The sequence below is a fragment of the Sapajus apella genome, unplaced genomic scaffold (genome assembly GCF_009761245.1).
Source record: "Sapajus apella isolate SASKATOON/1434 unplaced genomic scaffold, GSC_monkey_1.0 scaffold14, whole genome shotgun sequence".
Taxonomy (NCBI): Eukaryota; Metazoa; Chordata; class Mammalia; order Primates; family Cebidae; genus Sapajus; species Sapajus apella.
In genome coordinates this window covers 8,444,127-8,462,270 of record NW_022436954.1, presented here as the reverse complement: position 1 = coordinate 8,462,270, position 18,144 = coordinate 8,444,127, and the positions used below count along the sequence as shown (strand labels likewise).

Here is an 18,144-nt window from a genome sequence, read left to right as displayed (position 1 = left end):
AAAACTCCGTCTAAAAAAAAAAAAAAAAGAAAAAAAAATTTTAATCTAATTTAATTAATTAATTGATTGATTGATTTTTCAAGGTGGGATTTCACCATGTTGGCCAGGCTGGTCTTAAACTCCTGACCTCAGGTGATCCACCCACCTCGGCCTCCCGAAGTGCTAGGATTACAGGCGTGAGCCACCGTGCCTTTTTTTTTTTTTTTTTTTTTTTGTTTGTTTTCTATAGCCATGTTGTCACTAGACTAGTCTTAAAAAATTTTTTTTAAAAACTATTATTATTATAAATTTTTGAGATGTGGCCTCACCCTGTTGCCCAGGCTGGAGTGCAATGGCGCATCTCAACTTACTGCAACCTCCGACTCCCAGGTTCAAACGATTCTCCTGCCTCAGCCTCCCAAGTATCTGGGATTACAGGCGCCCACCACTACGCTTAGCTAATTATTTGTATTTTTAGTAGAGATCGGGTTTCACCATGCTGGCCAGGCTGGCCTTGAACTCCTGCCTTGGCCTCCCAAAGTACTGGGATTACGGGTATGAGCCACTGCATCTGGCTTAGAAATTTTTAATTTTAATGTAGTTAGATATATCAGTCTTTTATTTTCTGGTGTTAGCCTTTTCTTTCTTGTGTTTAAATAGTCTTTCTTTACCTCAAGGTCGGAAAAATATATGTATGTTGATATATTTTTTCTTTCTTTTTTTTTTTTTTTTTTTTTGAGACGGAGTTTTGCTCTTGTTACCCAGGCTGGAGTGCAATGGCGCGATCTCGGCTCACCGCAACCTCCGCCTCCCGGGTTAAGGCAATTCTCCTGCCTCAGCCTCCTGAGTTGCTGGGATTACAGGCACACGCCACCATGCCCAGCTAATTTTTTGTATTTTTAGTAGAGACGGGGTTTCACCGTGTTGACCAGGATGGTCTCGCTCTCTTGACCTCGTGATCCACCCGCCTCGGCCTCCCACAGTGCTGGGATTACAGGCTTGAGCCACCGCGCCCGAACCGATATATTTTTTCTAGATGGAGTTTTGCTCTGTCTCCCAGGTTGGAGTGCAGTGGTACGATCTTGGCTTCAACCTCTGCCTCCCGGGATCAAGTGATTCTACTGCCTCAGTCTCCCGAGTAGCTGGGAATACAGGTGCACACCACCATGCCTTGCTAATTTTTGTATTTTTCAGTAGAGGTGAGGTTTCACTATGTTAGCCATGCTGGTCTTGAACTCCTGACTTCATGATCCGCCCACCTCAGCCTCCTAAAGTGCTGGGATTACAGGAGTGAGCCACCGCGCCCGGCCTAAGATCTATTTTTTTTTTTTTTTTTTTGAGACGGAGTTTCGCTCTTGTTACCCAGGCTGGAGTGCAATGGCGCGATCTCGGCTCACTGCAACCTCCGTCTCCTGGGTTCAGGCAATTCTCCTGCCTCAGCCTCCTGAGTAGCTGGGATTACAGGCACGCGCCACCACGCCCAGCTGATTTTTGTATTTTTACTAGAGACGGGGTTTCACCATGTTGACCAGGATGGTCTCGATCTCTTGACCTCGTGATCCACCCGCCTTGGCCTCCCAAAGTGCTGGGATTACAGGTGTGAGCCACCACGCCCGGCCCAAAAATATATTTTTAAATTTTCTTCTAAAGCTTTGCTTTTATTTATTTACTGATTTTGAGACTGGATTGATACTGGCTAATTTTTGCATTTTTGGTTGAGATGGAGTTTCGACACGTTGCCCAGGCTGGTCTACACCAGGGCTCAAGTGATTTACCGGCCTTGGCCTTCCAAAGTGCTGGGATTACAATCTTGAGCCACCGAGCCCAGCCTAAAGCCTTTAATTTTACATTCTAAGTTGGCTGGGCATGGTGGTTCACGCCTGTAATCCCAGCACTTTTGGGAGGCCAAGGCGGGAAGATCACCTGAGGTCAGGAGTTTGAGAGCAGCCTGGCCAACATTTTGAAACCCTACTGAAAATACAAAAACTTAGCCACATTGTGGTTGCCTGTAATCTCAGCTACTTGGGTGACTGATGCATGAGAACCACTTGAACCCAGGAGGCAGGGGCTGCAATGAGCTGAGATCAAGCCACTGTACTCCAGCCTGGGTTACAGAGCAAGACTCAGTCTCAAGAAAAAAACAATTTTAAGTCATAATCTTTCTGTAGTTGATATTTGTATCTGGTATTAGATAGAAATATGATATCAAGGGGTCGAGCCTGGTGGCTCAGCTCTCTAATCCTAGCACTCTGGGAGCCCAAGGCAAGTGGATCACTTGAGGTCAGGAGTTCGAGACTAGCCTGGCCAACATGGCGAAATCCCATCTGTACTAAAAATATTTTAAAAATTAGCCGGGCATGTTGGCCCCTGCCTGTAATCCCAGTTACTTGGGAGGCTGAAATCAGGAGAATCGCTTGAACCTGAAAGGTGGAGGTTGCAATGAGCCAAGATTGTGCCATTGCACTCCAGCCTGAGGGACAGAGCGAGACTCCGTCTCAAAAAAAATATGTATGTATATATATATTTTTTTTCTTTTTTTTTATAATTTGAGACAGAGTCTTGCTCTGTCCCCCAGGCTGGCAGTGGTGAGATCTTGGCTCACTGCAACCTCTGCCTCCTGGGTTCAAGCGATTCTCCTGCCTCAGCCTCCTGAGTAGCTGAGACTATAGGCACGGACTTCCATGCCTGGCTAAATTTTTGTATTTTAGTAGAGACGGTGGTTCGCTGTCTTGCCCAGGCTGGTCTCCAACTCCTGAGCACAGGCAATCCGGCCGCCTCAGCCCCTCAAAGTGCTAGGACTACGGGCATGAGCTACCGCACCCGGCCTCATTGGTCTTCCTATATGCAAAGTCAGTTTTTTTAATGTGGAAAATGTTTTTTCAACTCCCATTATTGAATAGTTCTCCTTTCCTCACTCATCTACTATGCTACCTCTTAGTATTTAGTACATTTCAAAGTAATAAGTATTCTTGGATCTGTTTCTGGGGCCTTTATTTGATTCTGTTGATTAACTTGTCCATCCCTGCTCTATTACCACAGTGCCTATTGCACTTAGCAGGTAGGTCCCCTTATCTTGTGAGGTGTCATTACTCTTCTTGGCCCTTTGCAATTCCTTATATATTTCTTTTTTTTTTTTTTTTTATGCTTTGAGACGGAGTTTCGCTGTTGTTGCCCAGACTGGAGTGCAATGGTGCGATCTCGGCTCACTGCAACCTCCGTCTCCTGGGTTCAAGCAATTCTCCTGGCTCAGCCTCCCGAGTAGCTGGGACTACAGGCACGCACCATCATGCCCAGCTAATTTTTGTATTTTTAGTAGAGACGAGGTTTCACCTTGTTGACCTGGATGGTCTCGATCTCTTGACCTCGTGATCCACCCACCTCGGCCTCCCAAATTGCTGGGATTATAGGCGTGAGCCACGGCGCCCGGCCAATATTTCTTTTGATATTTCTTCCAGGCTTTCTGTCTCTGGTCGTGATGACAACAGTGTGGAGTTAACCATGGCCGAGGGACCCTACAAGATCATCTTGACAGCACAGCCATTCCGCCTTGACCTCCTAGAGGACCGAAGTCTTCTGCTTAGTGTCAATGCCCGAGGACTCTTGCATTTTGAGCACCAGAGGGCCCCTAGGGTCTCGTGAGTACAGGGGTTGGGACTGCAGGGAGCCTAGTGTGAAGAGCGTAGGGGTGTTGTGGGGTATGGCATTGGGAGGAGACAGGCTGGCAGGACAGCCAGGTAGGGGCTAGGGGCTGGGAGAAGCTCTCTCTCAGGGAGACTAGGAACCAGACCTGGGTGTAATTTTTTCCATTTCCTGTACAGACCAGGAGGCAATCACTTTTGTCCCTGAGCTGTACCCTGGGCATCTCTGGGAGGCCTGCCTGGGTCTGTGTCTCCTCTTCCCCTTCTCACATCATCACATTTCCCAGATTTATTTTCTTCCTTTTTATTTTTTATTGTTTTGGTTTCTTTTTCCCCCCATCTCTGGAAGTTTGTCGACTGAAACTCACTTTTATGTTTCTGTTTTTGTGTTGGTTTTGTGCCTCTTTTTCCCCTTCCCTACCCATCTCCTCCTGCCCCAGTTTCTCGGATAAAGTTAGTCTCACGCTCGGTAGCATATGGGATAAGATCAAGAACCTTTTCTCTAGGTAAATCCATGGCCACTGGTACTGTATCTACTCCTCTGCCCTTACCCATTCTTCACTCTAGCCTTCAGGGGGAGGTGCCCCAGACCCTTCCATGCCCAGCTTTTCACTCATCCTACTTTCCCCTGCTGTGTGATATTTGGTCCCCTGTTACCTGTTACCCTGGCTGGGAGCTGCCTGGAAGGAAGATGAAATGCTGCAAGTCAGGTCCTTAAGGAATATAGGGAGCTTACTGCTTTGCCAAGGGATGGAGAGATGCTGCCTATTGCTGGGGTTCCTGACTCTCAGCTGACGTGCACATGAGGTTCTGGGCAGAACTACTTACCCTTGAAAGCATTTTTTTGGCAGAACCTCTTGAAGTCCCTATGTATATCTGTAGAGGCTTCGTATAGTATGATCCACATCCCTTTGCAAAGCCCTTGTGTCAGGCCAGGAGGCTGAGGCCCAGGGAGGGCAGTTGGGGCCAGAATCTCTCAGTAGAGGCAACAGAGCCAGGATTGGCATTCATAACCCAGGCCCTTGAATTGTCGTGCCAATCTCTTCTGGGATGTTGGCAAAGGCTGGTTTTCAGGCCTGTGCCTCTTGGTGGCACTTACTCCTCATTTTCCTTTCTCATTTCTCTCCCCATCCTTTGCAAACTTATCTGCTCATTGTGGGTTCCCTCTCCAAGATTTAACATTTAGTCCCTTCCTCCAATGCCTTCGTTCCTTTGGACCCTTGGCTCTCTATTCCCCCACCCCTCCTTCCACCAGCCCCTCGTCCCTGCCCCCTCTGGATTGGAGCAGACAGCTCTCCTACCTTCCAGGCAAGGATCAAAAGACCCAGCTGAGGGCGATGGGGCCCAGCCTGAGGAAACATCCCGGGATGGCGACAAGGCAAGTTGGAAGGATGGGTGGTTGGAGGATAGGGCTGGCAGGGAAGCTGGAGGGGAAAGGCCCATGAGAACCTTGAACTTAGTCTCACGATCAGGGATGGGATTTAGTTGATGGGAGGGGGAAAAGAGAACTGGTATGGTTGGATAGTGGTCCTCTTTTCTTCTTACAGCCAGAGGAGACTCAGGGGAAGGTGGAGAAAGATGAACCAGGAGCGTGGGAGGAGACATTCAAAACTCACACTGACAGCAAGCCATATGGTGAGGGGCTGGGAGTACCTTGGGCTGGTATACAGGGCTCCTTTCCAAGCAGAAGCTCTGAAGCTTGTTCTTTGTTTTTGTTCCAGGCCCTATGTCTGTGGGTTTGGACTTCTCTCTGCCAGGCATGGAGCATGTCTATGGGATCCCTGAGCATGCAGACAATCTGAGGCTGAAGGTCACTGAGTGAGTCCTATGGTGACATCAGGAAGATAGAGGTGGGCAGGAAGGAGTCAGGCCTTTAGGGAGATGTGTGTGCATTTTGGATACTCCAGACAAGTATGGGTCACTTCCTGTGTCTGGAATCATCTTTGGTGATCAGAAAATTTTTTGAGAAAGGACAGAAGCCAATGCTTATCTCTTACCTGTGTCTGTGGAGTGGAGTTAGCATATACTGCCGCCTGGGGCCAGTTAGCAACCCAAGTCTGTCTGTTTGCCTACAGGGGTGGGGAGCCATATCGCCTCTACAATTTGGATGTCTTCCAGTATGAGCTGTACAACCCCATGGCCTTGTATGGGTCTGTGCCTGTGCTCCTGGCACACAACCCTCATCGCGACTTGGCCATCTTTTGGCTTAATGCTGCAGAGACCTGGGTTGATATATCCTCCAACACTGCCGGGAAGGTGAGTGCATGGGGAGAAAGGAGGGAGTAAGGCTTCTAAGCCTTGAGACAAATAGGTATACTAGGGGTATTCGCTCTGAGGAAGCTGGGGTGATAGCTTAGTTGGGGACTGGGTGAGAGAAGGGGCCCTGGGCCTGGTGGGCAGGATTTGAGTTCCCTAATCACTCCCAGATGATACGTGCTCACACAGATTCTTAGGGAAGGCATTGCCTATTCTGGACTGATGGGATGCACGTATTATCAGCATGTTATGTGTTAGGTACTCTTCTCGGTGCTGAGGATATAGTATTAACTGAGGCTGAAAACATTCTGGGCTGGGTTCAGTGGCTCACATCTGTAATAGCAGCACTTTGGGAGGCTGAGGTGGGCAGATCACCTGAGGTGAGAAGTTGGAGGCCAGGCTGGCCAACATGGTGAAACCTTGTTCCTACTAGAAATATAAAAACTAGTTGACTGTGGTGGCAGGCAACTGTAATCCCAACTAGGCAGAGGTTGTGGTGAGCCAAGATTGCACCACTGCACTCCATCCAGCTTGGGTGACAGAGCGAGACTCTGTCTCAAAAACAAAAAACAAAGAAAAAGTTCTGATTCACAGGGAGGAAGACACATTAAATGCGTAACAAAGGAGGCAAGATGGGGCCAGTGATGGTGGCTTGTGCCTGTAATCCCAACACTTTGGGAGGCTGAGGCAAGAGGATCGCTTGAGGCCAGGAGCTCGAGACCAGCCTGGACAACATGGCGAGACCCCATCTCTCTCTCTTTTTTTTTTTTTTTTAAGATGGAGTCTTGCTCTGTGGCCCAGGCTGGAGGGCAATGGCACGATGGCAGCTCACTGCAACTTCTGCCTCCCAGGTTCAAGTGACTCTCCTGCCTCCGCCTCCTCAGTATCTGGGATTATAGGCCTGTGCCACCACACACAGCTAATTTTTGTATTTTTAGTAGAGACGAGGTGTGACTATGTTGGTCACGCTGGTTTGGAACTCCTGACCTTGTGATCTGCCTGCCTCAGCCTCCCAAAGTGTTTGGATTACAGGTGTGAGCCACCATGCCTGGCCCAAGACCACATCTCTATAAAAATGTTTAAAAAATAAAAATAACAGCTGGGTGTGGTAGCTCACACCTGTAATCCCAGCACTTTGTGGGGCTGAGGCGGGTGGATCACAACAGGAGATCGAATCCGTCCTGGCCAACATAGTGAAACCCCGTCTCTACTAAAAATACAAAAATTAGCTGGGTGTGGTGGCGGGTGCCTGGAATCCCAACTACTCGGGAGGCTTAGGCATTAGAATTGCTTGAATCCAGGAGGTGGAGGTTGTAGTAAGCTGAGATCAAGCCACTGTACTCCAGCCTGGCAACAGAGGAAGACTCCATCTCAAAAAAAAAAAACAAGAAAGCAAGATGAGGACAGGCAAAAGCCTCACTGAGGAGGCCCATTTAATTTTACCCAAACCGACTTATAAGAGCCAGCTATGTGTGGACTGTGAGGAGAAAATTGCTGCTTTTTGTCTTGGGGTTGGAAAATGGAAGGCAGGAGGTATCTGACCTCTCTCTCATTCCCTATACAGACCCTGTTTGGGAAGATGATGGACTACCTGCAGGGCTCTGGGGAGACCCCACAGACAGATGTTCACTGGATGTCAGAGACTGGCATCATTGATACCTTCCTGCTGCTTGGGCCCTCCATCTCTGATGTTTTCCGGCAGTATGCTAGTCTCACAGGTACATGGTTTTCCCTGACAGCCTCATCCTTCTGCTCTTTTCTTCTTGTCAGGGGTGATTCTGTGTTTTCAGAGATCTTGTGCCCTAGTTTCTTTTCTAGCTCTGTACCTCTCAGCCTGCCTCTAGTTCACAAGCCTCCCTCAGTTTTTGAGTGTTGAGCCTGATCCTCTTTGTAACCCCCATCCCTCAAACCCCCAGGAACCCAGGCGTTGCCCCCACTCTTCTCCCTCGGCTACCACCAGAGCCGCTGGAACTACCGGGACGAGGCTGATGTGCTGGAAGTGGATCAGGGCTTCGATGATCACAACCTGCCCTGTGATGTCATCTGGCTGGACATTGAACATGCTGATGGCAAGCGGTACTTCACCTGGGACCCCAGTCGCTTCCCTCAGCCCCGTACCATGCTTGAGCGCTTGGCCTTTAAGAGGCGGAAGGTAAGGGGTTGCAGTCACGCTTGGTCTTCTCAGGGTAGGGCTGAAGCGTAGTAGCCCTAAAGAGGCCTGACCACCCATGTTCGTTGCCCTCAGCTGGTGACCATCGTAGACCCCCACATCAAGGTGGACTCTGGCTACCGAGTTCACGATGAGCTGCGGAACCTGGGGCTGTATGTTAAAACCCGGGATGGCTCTGACTATGAGGGCTGGTGCTGGCCAGGTAGGTGGACCCAGAATTGAGGGAGAGGTGATTGACCAGAGAGGTAAAATGGTGGGTCTTTTGCCCCTTAGGAGATTGAGAGCCACCCTTAACTTCTCCCAGGCTCAGCTGGTTACCCTGACTTCACTAATCCCACGATGAGGTCCTGGTGGGCTAACATGTTCAGCTATGACAATTACGAGGTAGGGAACACCTCTCCCCATGACCTGTGTGTGTCTGTCCCACCTGCCTCCCTGAATCTCTCTCTGCTTGCCAACCCTTCTGTGGTTGATTGCCAGCAACATATCAGGGGGCCTTGATGATCCTGGGAGGGCCCTGAAAAATGCATCTTTTTAGATTCCTAGAAGCTCTCTGCTCTGACACTGTTTTCTTCCTCCTTTCTGTTCTCTGTCCCCATTGTCTGCCCATGTTCCCAGGGCTCAGCTCCCAACCTCTTTGTCTGGAATGACATGAATGAACCATCTGTGTTCAATGGTCCTGAAGTCACCATGCTCAAGGATGCGCAGCATTATGGGGGCTGGGAGCACCGGGATCTGCATAACATCTATGGCCTTTATGTGGTAAGGGGCTGAGAGAGGAGAGTTGGTGGAAAGAGGGAAAACAGCCCGGGGACTGAGGCCTAGGGCTGAGGGCTGATGCACCAGATGACAGCTGGCTTTTGCTTCTTACTACTGCCCTTTACTTCTCTCCCCACCCAGCACATGGCGACGGCTGATGGGCTGAGACAGCGCTCTGGGGGCATGGAACGCCCCTTTGTCCTGAGCAGGGCCTTCTTTGCTGGCTCCCAGCGCTTTGGTAAGGTTTAGAGAATGAAGCTGTGGCAGAAGGGTGTGAAGACCAGATCTCAGGAGCTATGGACCAGGGCCTGGCTCTCTGAGGAATCTCTCCATGCACATGTCCTCTGGGAGCCACACACTGCATCTGCTTCCTCGCGCCTATGTGCTTTGTGGGAAGTCAGGGAGTGGGAGGTTCACTCCTTGTTCAAGTGTTCTTGTGAACTGCGTCTTCAGCAGGGTTCTGGGGACCCAGAGCAGATGTGGGAGGTCAGCCATGTGCAAGCTCCCCACTTCTTGTCTCCTCAGGAGCCGTGTGGACAGGGGACAACACTGCCGAATGGGACCATTTGAAGATCACTATCCCTATGTGTCTCAGCTTGGGGCTGGTGGGACTTTCCTTCTGTGGGGGTAAGAGAGGGAGGAATTTGGTTTCTCGGTTTGGTGGGAGAGGGGCAAGTAGAGGGCACAGGACGGAGGTGTAAACAAAGAGAGTTGAGAGTCCAAGGTAAGGCCTTGGGAAGTTTCTTAGGCAGTATCTCCCCATCACCCTATTTTCCAACCTGCTCCTTCTCTCCTCTCTTCCAGCTGATGTGGGTGGCTTCTTCAAAAATCCAGAGCCAGAGCTGCTTGTGCGCTGGTACCAGATGGGTGCCTACCAGCCGTTCTTCCGGGCACATGCCCACTTGGACACTGGGCGGCGAGAGCCGTGGCTGTTACCATCTCAGTATAATGAGATAATCCGTGATGCCTTGAGCCAGCGATATTCTTTGCTGCCCTTCTGGTACACCCTGTTCTATCAGGCCCATCGTGAAGGCATTCCTATCATGAGGTGAGACATTCACTTGGGCTGTGAAGAGTGGGCTGAGGTGGCTGGGGGACATTAGGGACTGGGTTTCATCTCTGGGCCTCTTTCTTCACTAACCATAGCCTTGTAAAGAATGAAATCTGATTTTAAGGTTAAGAGTGAAGGGGACTAATGGGGATGAATAATAGTAAACATTTAAAGAAAATTGCCAGCAGTCGTAAGCTCCTTCAGAAAAGTAAAACAGGGTAGTGGGATTAGGTGGTCATAAAAATCCTTTTTGAGGCCTAGCCTGGTGGCTCACGCCTGTAATCGTAGCACTTTGGGAGGTGAAGTGGGTGGGTTGCCTGAGCTCAGGAGTTCGAGACCAGCCTGGGCAACATGGTGAAACCCTGTCTCTACTAAAATACAAAACAAATTAGCTGAGCATAGCAGTGTGGGCCTGTAGTCCCAGTTACTCAGGAGGCTGATGCAGGAGAATTGCTAGAACCCTGGAGGTGGAGGTTGCAGTGAGCTGAGCTTGTGCCATTGCACTCCAGCCTAGGCGACAAAGCAAGACTCCGTCTCAAAAAACAAAAAAACAGTCCTTTTTGAGGCCAGGCATGGTGGCTCACACCTGTAATCCCAGCACTTTGGGAGGCCAGGGCAGGTGGATCACCTGAGGTCAGGAGTTCAAGACCAGCCTGATCAACATTGTGAAAACCCATTTCTACTAAAAATACAAAAATTAGCCAGGTGTGGTGGTGGGTGCCTGTAATCCCAGCTACTCGGGAGGCTGAGGCAGGAGAATCTTGAACCCAGGAGGTGGAGGTTGCGGTGAGCCGAGATTGCCCCACTGTACTCAAGCCTGGGTGACAGAGCAAGACTCCGTCTCAAAAAAAAAAAAATCCTTTTTGAGAAGAAGGCTATGTAAGATGAGGCCTGAATGAGTGGGACAGATTGTGTCATGTAGGAAGAATCTTCCAAGCAGAGGGGATTGCAAGTACAAAAATTCTAAAGTAGAAATTAGTTTATTGTGTACTAGGAATAGAAAAACATGTCAGCCAGGCTCAGTGGCTCACACCTGTAATCCCAGCGCTTTGGGAGGCTGAGGCAGGTGGATCACCTAAGTGAGGTCAGGAGTTCAAGACCAGCCTGATCAACATGGTGAAACCCCGTCTCTACTAAATATACAAAACAGCCGGGTGTGATGACACACGCCTGTAATCTCACCTACTTGGGAGACTGAGACAGGAGAATTGCATGAACTCGGGAAGGGGAGGTTGCAGCAAGCTGAGTTTGCGCCATTGCACTCCAGCCTGGATGACAGAGTGAAACTCCATCTCAGGAAAAAAAAAAAAAAAATCAGTATGTCTTGAGTAAGGAAGCCCTGAGAACATGGGCAGAAAATGGGGGCAGGGCAGACCAGGAGTTTGAGACCAGGCTGACCAACATGGTGAAACTGTGTTCTACTAAAAGTACGGTACAAAAATTAGCTGGGCATGGTGGCAGGTGCTTGTAGTCCCTGCTGCTCAGGAGGCTGAGGTAGGAAAATTGTTTGAACCTGGGAGGCAGAGGTCGCAGTGAGCCAAGATTGCGTCACTACACTCCAGCCTGGGAGACAGTGAGACTCGGTCTCAAAAAAAAAAGAATGTGTGATCTGCTTCTGGAGGGCCCTGCAAACGAGGGCAGTGAAACATGCAAGGAGGCTACTGGCAGGCTCTGTGCAGCATGGTTTCAGTAGGGGGTAGAGAAGTAGCAGGGAGATGGCTTAGGAAGGTAAATGACTAAGATTGGATTGCATAACTGAGACATGAACCCCAACTCGACTGTCTCACTGCAAACTCCTGGGTCTTAACCCCTGTGCCATTCTTATTGCCAGTTCCTCGAGGAGCATCTCTGACTTGTGCCAACATGGAAAAGTTTTCCTTTCTTGTCTTTATTCTCTCCTAGGCCCCTGTGGGTGCAGTATCCTCAGGATGTGACCACCTTCAGTATAGATGATCAGTTTTTGCTTGGTGAGAAATGAGGACAGTTGGTGATGGGTTGGCTTGGGCCAGGAAGCACTGAGGATGCCCAGGGAGGGACTAGTGAGGCTAGTGGTGCAGAGGGCAGGCACTTTGGTGGTCCCTGGTCTGGGAACTAATCCCCTCCATTCAGAGTTGATTCTGGTATATTTTAGGGGATGCATTGCTGGTTCACCCGGTATCGGATTCTGGAGCCCATGGTGTGCAGATCTATCTCCCTGGCCAAGGGGAGGTGAGTTAAGGAAGAGGGTGGTGGGGAAAGATGGTGGAAGCCAAAGGAGGCAAACAGGATGGGATCCCTGTGCAGTGAGTGATCCGGTGTCTTACCTCTTTTGTCACCCGCAGGTGTGGTATGACATTCAAAGCTACCAGAAACATCATGGTCCCCAGACCTTGTACCTGCCTGTAACTCTAAGCAGTGTGAGTAAGCCTGGTCCAGCTGTCAGTTCCGTCTCCCTGTAGATTTCCAGAAGGGGAGAGAATGTGTGCCTTAGGGTCCAGTACCTACGTAGGCATACATGAGTAAGAGCAAAACATCCTGTGGGGCCCTAGGTTGGACAAGGAGGCCGCTTCATCCTGGCATTGCTCTTGCCCTAGATCCCTGTGTTCCAGCGTGGAGGTACAATCGTGCCTCGGTGGATGCGAGTGCGACGGTCTTCAGATTGTATGAAGGATGACCCCATCACTCTCTTTGTTGCGCTTAGCCCTCAGGTAGGTGCATGGGCAGCAAATCTCCTCAGTCATTTGCCTACCTTCCTAGGTCTCAGTCCTCTGGGGTTGTTCCCCTCATTTACTCTTGGGCTTAGGCGCTCACCTATCCCACTTTTTGCTCAGGGTACAGCTGAAGGAGAGCTCTTTCTGGATGATGGGCACACATTCAACTATCAGACTCGCCAAGAGTTCCTGCTGCGTCGATTCTCATTCTCTGGCAACACCCTTGTCTCCAGGTAATGGAGTACCCATTCTTCCTTGGCTGCCTTTGCTGGGGCCTGTTCTTTTCGGGGGCTCCTAGTTCGCTGTGCTCTTTTCTCACATCCTGACCTTGCTTTGGGTCTCCTCCTTCTGACATTTTTTCCCCCGATGGGCATCTGCTTTTGTCATCTCCAGCTCAGCAGACCCTGAAGGACACTTTGAGACACCAATCTGGATTGAGCGAGTGGTGATTATAGGGGCTGGAAAGCCAGCAGCTGTGGTACTCCAGAAAAAAGGTGAGTGACCATTCTGGCCCCCAGGATGGGGGAAGGAGGGAAGACAGGGCGGGTTTGGGGATGGCCTTGCCTGTAGGAACATATGGTATAGCTCATTGGTATGACCATGGCACTCTTTTTCCTTCCTCCTCCAGGATCTCCGGAAAGCCGCTTGTCCTTCCAGCATGACCCTGAGACTTCTGTGTTGGTCCTGCGCAAGCCTGGCGTCAATGTGGCATCTGATTGGAGTATTCACCTGCGATAACCCAAGGGACATTCTGGGTTGGGGTAGGGATGGAGAGCAGTAGTGGTGAGAGTTATTCTTTCTTCTGCCTTGGAGTTCAGCCCTCCCCAGACTTCACATATCCTAGTCTAAGACCCAGATTCTGCCAACATTTGGGTAGGATGAGAGGACTGACCCTGGGCTCCAAATTCCTCTTGTGATCTCCTGACCTCTCCCACTCCGATGATACCAAGCCTTTCCCTTCATGCACCCAACATCCAGTTGCTCTAACTGGAGCACACTCACTTATGAAGACCTGGAAACCACCGGGCCCTTGCCGTCCCTTCTCTTTCTCTTATTTAGGGGCCCTGAACTCCCCCAGACTATCTATTCATACCTCTTGTATGTTGATGCCATTTCTTGAAGATGAGGGCAATGAGTTAGGGCTCCTTTTTTCCTTCCCTCCCACCAGATTGCTCTCCTTTCATTTATTCCTCCAGGATCTACTCTTGTCAGCCCTCCCTTTTTTATGCCCCACTGATACACTGGGACCACCCCTTACCTGGTGCGGGATGAATGGATCAAAGGAGTGAGGTTGCTAAAGAACGTCCTTTTCCCTCTCATTCCATCCTTTTTCTCTTCCTGATTCCTTGTAGAGCTGCTGCAGTTCTGAGGGGCAGTTCTACCTCCTCTGTCCCTTGGGGGAAAGAAGTTTCCACATCTCTCAAGAGGGGATGGGCATTAAACTTCTTTTCCTCCCTTTTTGTCCCCTGTGAGGGGCATTTAAGATGGAGAAATCAGTTGTGGTTTCATTGAATCATGGTCACCTGTATTTATTGCTGGGAGAAGCCTGAGGGTGGGGGGAGATGATCATGTGTGCTTGGGGTTGGCCAGAAGCCCTAGGTTGGGGGTTGGGGGAGGACTAATGGGGAGCCAGGGGGAATATTTGTGGGTATTTTTTTTACTTCCTCTTGGTTCCCAGCTGTGACAGGTTTTGATAAAAGGAGAAACAATAAAGGGATAAACCATAAATAACTGGTGGTAGTCTGGATTCTATTTCTAGCCTGAGCCACAGACCCTAGAAGCCTAGACCTTACATTTTCTCTTCCCCTCTGCTCCCCGCCCCCTCCTCCCCTCTTCTTTCACTTGCTTTCTTTCCTTCCTTTCCCTTTTTTTTTTTTTTTTTTTGAGACTGAGTCTCACTCTTGTCCAGGCTGGAGTGCAGTGACACAATTTTCTCTTCCCCTCTGCTCCCCGCCCCTCTCCTCCCCTCTTCTTTCACTTGCTTGCTTTCCTTCCTTTCCCTTTTTTTTTTTTTTTTTTTGAGGCGGAGTTTCACTCATGTTACCCAGGCTGGAGTGCAATGGCGCGATCTCGGCTCACCGCAACCTCCGCCTCCTGGGTTCAGGCAATTCTCCTGCCTCAGCCTCCTGAGTAGCTGGGATTACAGGCACGTGCCACCATGCCCAGCTAATTTTTTGTATTTTTAGTAGAGACGGGGTTTCACCACGTTGACCAGGATGGTCTCGATCTTTTGACCTCGTGATCCACCCGCCTCGGCCTCCCAAAGTGCTGGGATTACAGGCTTGAGCCACCGCGCCCAGCAATTTTTGTATTTTTAATAGAGATGGGGCTTCGCCATGTTGGCTAGGCTGGTCTTGAACTCCTGACCTCAGATGATTTGCCCATCTCAGACTCCGAAAGTTCTGGGATTACAGGCGTGAACCACTGCACCCCACAGGAAACAACTTTAATACTTCTTATGATACTTCAAATAAAATTTGTATTCTCTACTGGTCCTAAGTTTTATGGCTCTTATATTCCTTTCCGACTTCATCTCTTGTCAGCTGCCCCTTTCTGACTCCACTCAGAGCTACGCTCAACTTCTAACAGTTCCTGGAACACAGTAAGCTCCTTTTCCCCGTCTCTCTCACAGAGAGAGCAAAACTGTGAATGATTGAATATACCAAGCTGTTGAATATATCTTTCCTTTTCTTTCCTATCTCCTCCTCTCCTTTCCTTACTGTATCTGAACACAGTTCAATTTCTTTCTCTTTTTTTTTTTTTTTCTGAGACGGAGTCTTGCCTCACTGCAACCTCCGCCTCCCAGGTTTAAGCAATTCTTCTGACTCAGCCTCCCAAGTAGTTGTGACTACACGCATGTGCCATCACACCCAGCTAGTTTTAGTATTTTTAGTACAGACAAGGTTTCATCATGTTGGCCAGGCTGGTCTCAAACTCCTGACCTCAAATGATCTGCCCACCTCAGCCTCCCAAAGTGTTGGGATTACAGGTGCGAGCCATCATGCCCGCAATTTCACGCCAGTTCAATTTCAAGAGAAAACTTTTCCTGTGTTTAAAATGACATTGGCGGGGCATGGTGGCTCATGACTGTAATCCCAACACTTTGGGAGGCCGAGGCGGGTGGATCACTTGAGCCCAGGAGTTGGAGGCCAGCCTAGGCAAAATGGCAAAACTCTGTTTCTACAAAAAATAAAAGACTTTGCTGGCCATGATGGCATGCACCTATAGTCCCAGCTCCCTGGGAGGCTTAGGTGGGAAGATCACCTGAGCCCAGAAGGTTCAGGCTGCAATAAGCAGTGGTCGCGCCACTGCACTCCAGCCTGGGTGGCAGAAAGAGACCATGCCTCAAGAAAACAAATGAGGCCAGTTGTGATGGCTTATGCCTTTAATCCCAGCACTTTGGGAGGCCAAGGTGGGTGGACTACCTGAGGTCAGGAGTTTGAGACCAACCTGGCCAACATGGTGAAACCCCATCTCTACTAAAAACACAGAAATCGGCCAGGTGTGGTGGCATGCACCGGTAATCCCAGCTACTTGGGAGGCTGAGGAGAATCACTTGAATCTGGGAAGCAGAGGTTGCAGTGAGCCAAGATCACACCGCTGCACTCCAGCCTGGGCAACAGAGCAAGAGTCCGTCTCAAAAAAAAGAAAACAAACAAACAAAATCACTGGACAGGCTGGGTGCGGTGGCTCACGCCTGTAATCGTAGCACTTTGGGAGGCTGAGGCAGGCAGATCATGAGGTCAGAAGGTCGAGACCATCCTGGCCAATACGGTGAAACCCCGTCTCTACTAAAAATACAAAAAATTAACTGGGCATGGTGGCACGTGCCTGTAGTCCCAGCTACTCAGGAGGCAGGTCCTCAGGATGCTGACACAGGAGAATCACTTGAACTCAGGAGGCGGAGGTTGTAGTGAGCCAATTTGTCTAAAAAAAAAAAAAAAAAAAAAAAAAAACCAGCCAGGCACAGTGGCTCATGCCTGTAATCCTAGCACTTTGGGAGGCCGAGGTAAGTGGATCACCTGAGGTCAGAAGTTCAAGACCAACCTGGCCATCATGGTGAAACCCCATTTTAAAAAAAAACAAAAACAAACAAACAAACAAACAAATGCTGTAGTCAGCCCTAAGCTAAAAAAATAAAAAAAAAAACCAAAACACTGGACATTAAGTGAAATATTGTACAGGGGAAAAAAAAACTGGACATTGTACTTTTTAACTAAATTGCTGACTCCAAGTTCTTAGGCAGGGAAAATAGTAGGTGAGTCTGAAATATATTATTGCTCCAGAAAGCCATGAAGTGCTCAAATACTGTGGTTGTGTCATAAGGACTTAGGGAACAACTTGAAGAAGCTGTAATTGGCCAAACTGGTCATAATTTCAGCATGAAAAAAGTGATAGTAATAAATTATAACATATGTGAAAAAAATCTGTAAATTCATAGTGATAATAAAAAATGGGCAGGGCTCTTCTTTTCTGTTGTTGAGAAATCTTACTCTATCACCCAGGCAGGAGTTCAGTGGTACAATCTTGGCTCACTGCAACCTCCCCCTCCCGGGTTCAAGTTATTCTTCTGCCTCAGCCTCCCAACTAGCTGGGACTATAGTGCAGGCCACCACACCTGGCTAATTTTTTGCATTTTCAGTAAAGAGGGGGTTTTACCATGTTGGCCAGCCTGGCTCGAACTCCTGACCTCAGATGATCTCCTGACCTCACATGATCCCCTGCCCTCAGTTGCCCATAGTGCTGGGATTACAGGAGTGAGCCACCATGCATGGCCTGGGCTCTTCTTAATAGAATGTCATAGGAGGCCGGGCGCGGTGGCTCACGCCTGTAATCCCAGCACTTTGGGAGGCCGAGGCAGGTGGATCACGAGGTCAAGAGATCAAGACCATCCTGGTCAACATGGTGAAACCTCGTCTCTACTAAAAATACAAAAATTCAGCTGGGCATGGTGGCGTGTGCCTGTAATCCCAGCTACTCAGGAGGCTGAGGCAGGAGAATTGCCTGAACCCAGGAGGCGGAGGTTGCGGTGAGCCGAGATCGCGCCATTGCACTCCAGCCTGGGTAATAAGAGCGAAACTCCATCTCAAAAAAAAAAAAGTCATAGGAATAATATGAATGAATGAATGAATGACAGTATTGGAAAATCACCATTTTGAAACATAGTAATAACTAATTCAGGTAAAGATTAACATGGCTACTAAACCATTTGGTGGACCAGGTACAGTGGCTCATGCCGGTAATCCCAAAACTTTGGGAAGCCTAAGTGAGCGGATCATTTCAGGTCAGGAATTCGAGACCAGACTGGCCAACATGGTGAAACTCCATCTCTACTAAAAATACAAAAAAAAAGGCCGGGCGCAGTGGCTCACGCCTGTAATCCCAGCACTTTGGGAGGCCGAGGCGGGTGGATCACGACGTCAAGAGATCGAGACCATCCTGGTCAACATGGTGAAACCCCGTCGCTACTAAAAATACAAAAAATCAGCTGGGCCTGGTGGCGCGTGCCTGTAATCCCAGCTACTCAGGAGGCTGAGGCAGGAGAATTGCCTGAACCCAGGCTGGAGTGCAATGGCGCGATCTCGGCTCACCGCAACCTCC

General features: G+C 49.4%; 1 protein-coding gene and 1 long non-coding RNA gene across 5 annotated transcripts in view; both read left to right on the top strand.

Annotated features, from left to right (window-relative positions):
* The window catches only part of GANAB (glucosidase II alpha subunit), a 25,012-nt gene extending 10,741 nt beyond the window's left edge, over nt 1-14,271 (top strand). For 2 of the 4 annotated variants that reach the window (XM_032283098.1, XM_032283100.1), the window contains exons 5-25: nt 3,435-3,614; nt 4,058-4,123; nt 4,926-4,995; nt 5,165-5,252; nt 5,339-5,435; nt 5,693-5,873; nt 7,438-7,591; nt 7,790-8,025; nt 8,119-8,245; nt 8,348-8,427; nt 8,662-8,805; nt 8,944-9,040; nt 9,328-9,429; nt 9,607-9,850; nt 11,756-11,820; nt 11,985-12,061; nt 12,175-12,249; nt 12,427-12,540; nt 12,664-12,776; nt 12,937-13,037; nt 13,172-14,271. In XM_032283098.1, the coding sequence (XP_032138989.1) occupies nt 3,435-3,614; nt 4,058-4,123; nt 4,926-4,995; nt 5,165-5,252; nt 5,339-5,435; nt 5,693-5,873; nt 7,438-7,591; nt 7,790-8,025; nt 8,119-8,245; nt 8,348-8,427; nt 8,662-8,805; nt 8,944-9,040; nt 9,328-9,429; nt 9,607-9,850; nt 11,756-11,820; nt 11,985-12,061; nt 12,175-12,249; nt 12,427-12,540; nt 12,664-12,776; nt 12,937-13,037; nt 13,172-13,281 (2,521 nt within the window). In that variant the 3' untranslated portion in view covers nt 13,282-14,271. Of the gene's footprint in view, nt 1-3,434; nt 3,615-4,057; nt 4,124-4,872; nt 4,996-5,164; nt 5,253-5,338; nt 5,436-5,692; nt 5,874-7,437; nt 7,592-7,789; nt 8,026-8,118; nt 8,246-8,347; nt 8,428-8,661; nt 8,806-8,943; nt 9,041-9,327; nt 9,430-9,606; nt 9,851-11,755; nt 11,821-11,984; nt 12,062-12,174; nt 12,250-12,426; nt 12,541-12,663; nt 12,777-12,936; nt 13,038-13,171 lie in introns of all 4 variants that reach the window. The other 2 variants (XM_032283099.1, XM_032283101.1) reach the window with 2 other exon arrangements.
* Nucleotides 14,272-17,603: 3,332 nt separating this feature from the next.
* LOC116554889 overlaps nt 17,604-18,144 on the top strand; it is a 10,143-nt gene continuing 9,602 nt past the window's right edge. Inside the window, exon 1 of the long non-coding RNA XR_004270317.1 lies at nt 17,604-17,643. This is a non-coding gene — a long non-coding RNA (uncharacterized LOC116554889). The remainder of the gene's footprint in view (nt 17,644-18,144) is intronic.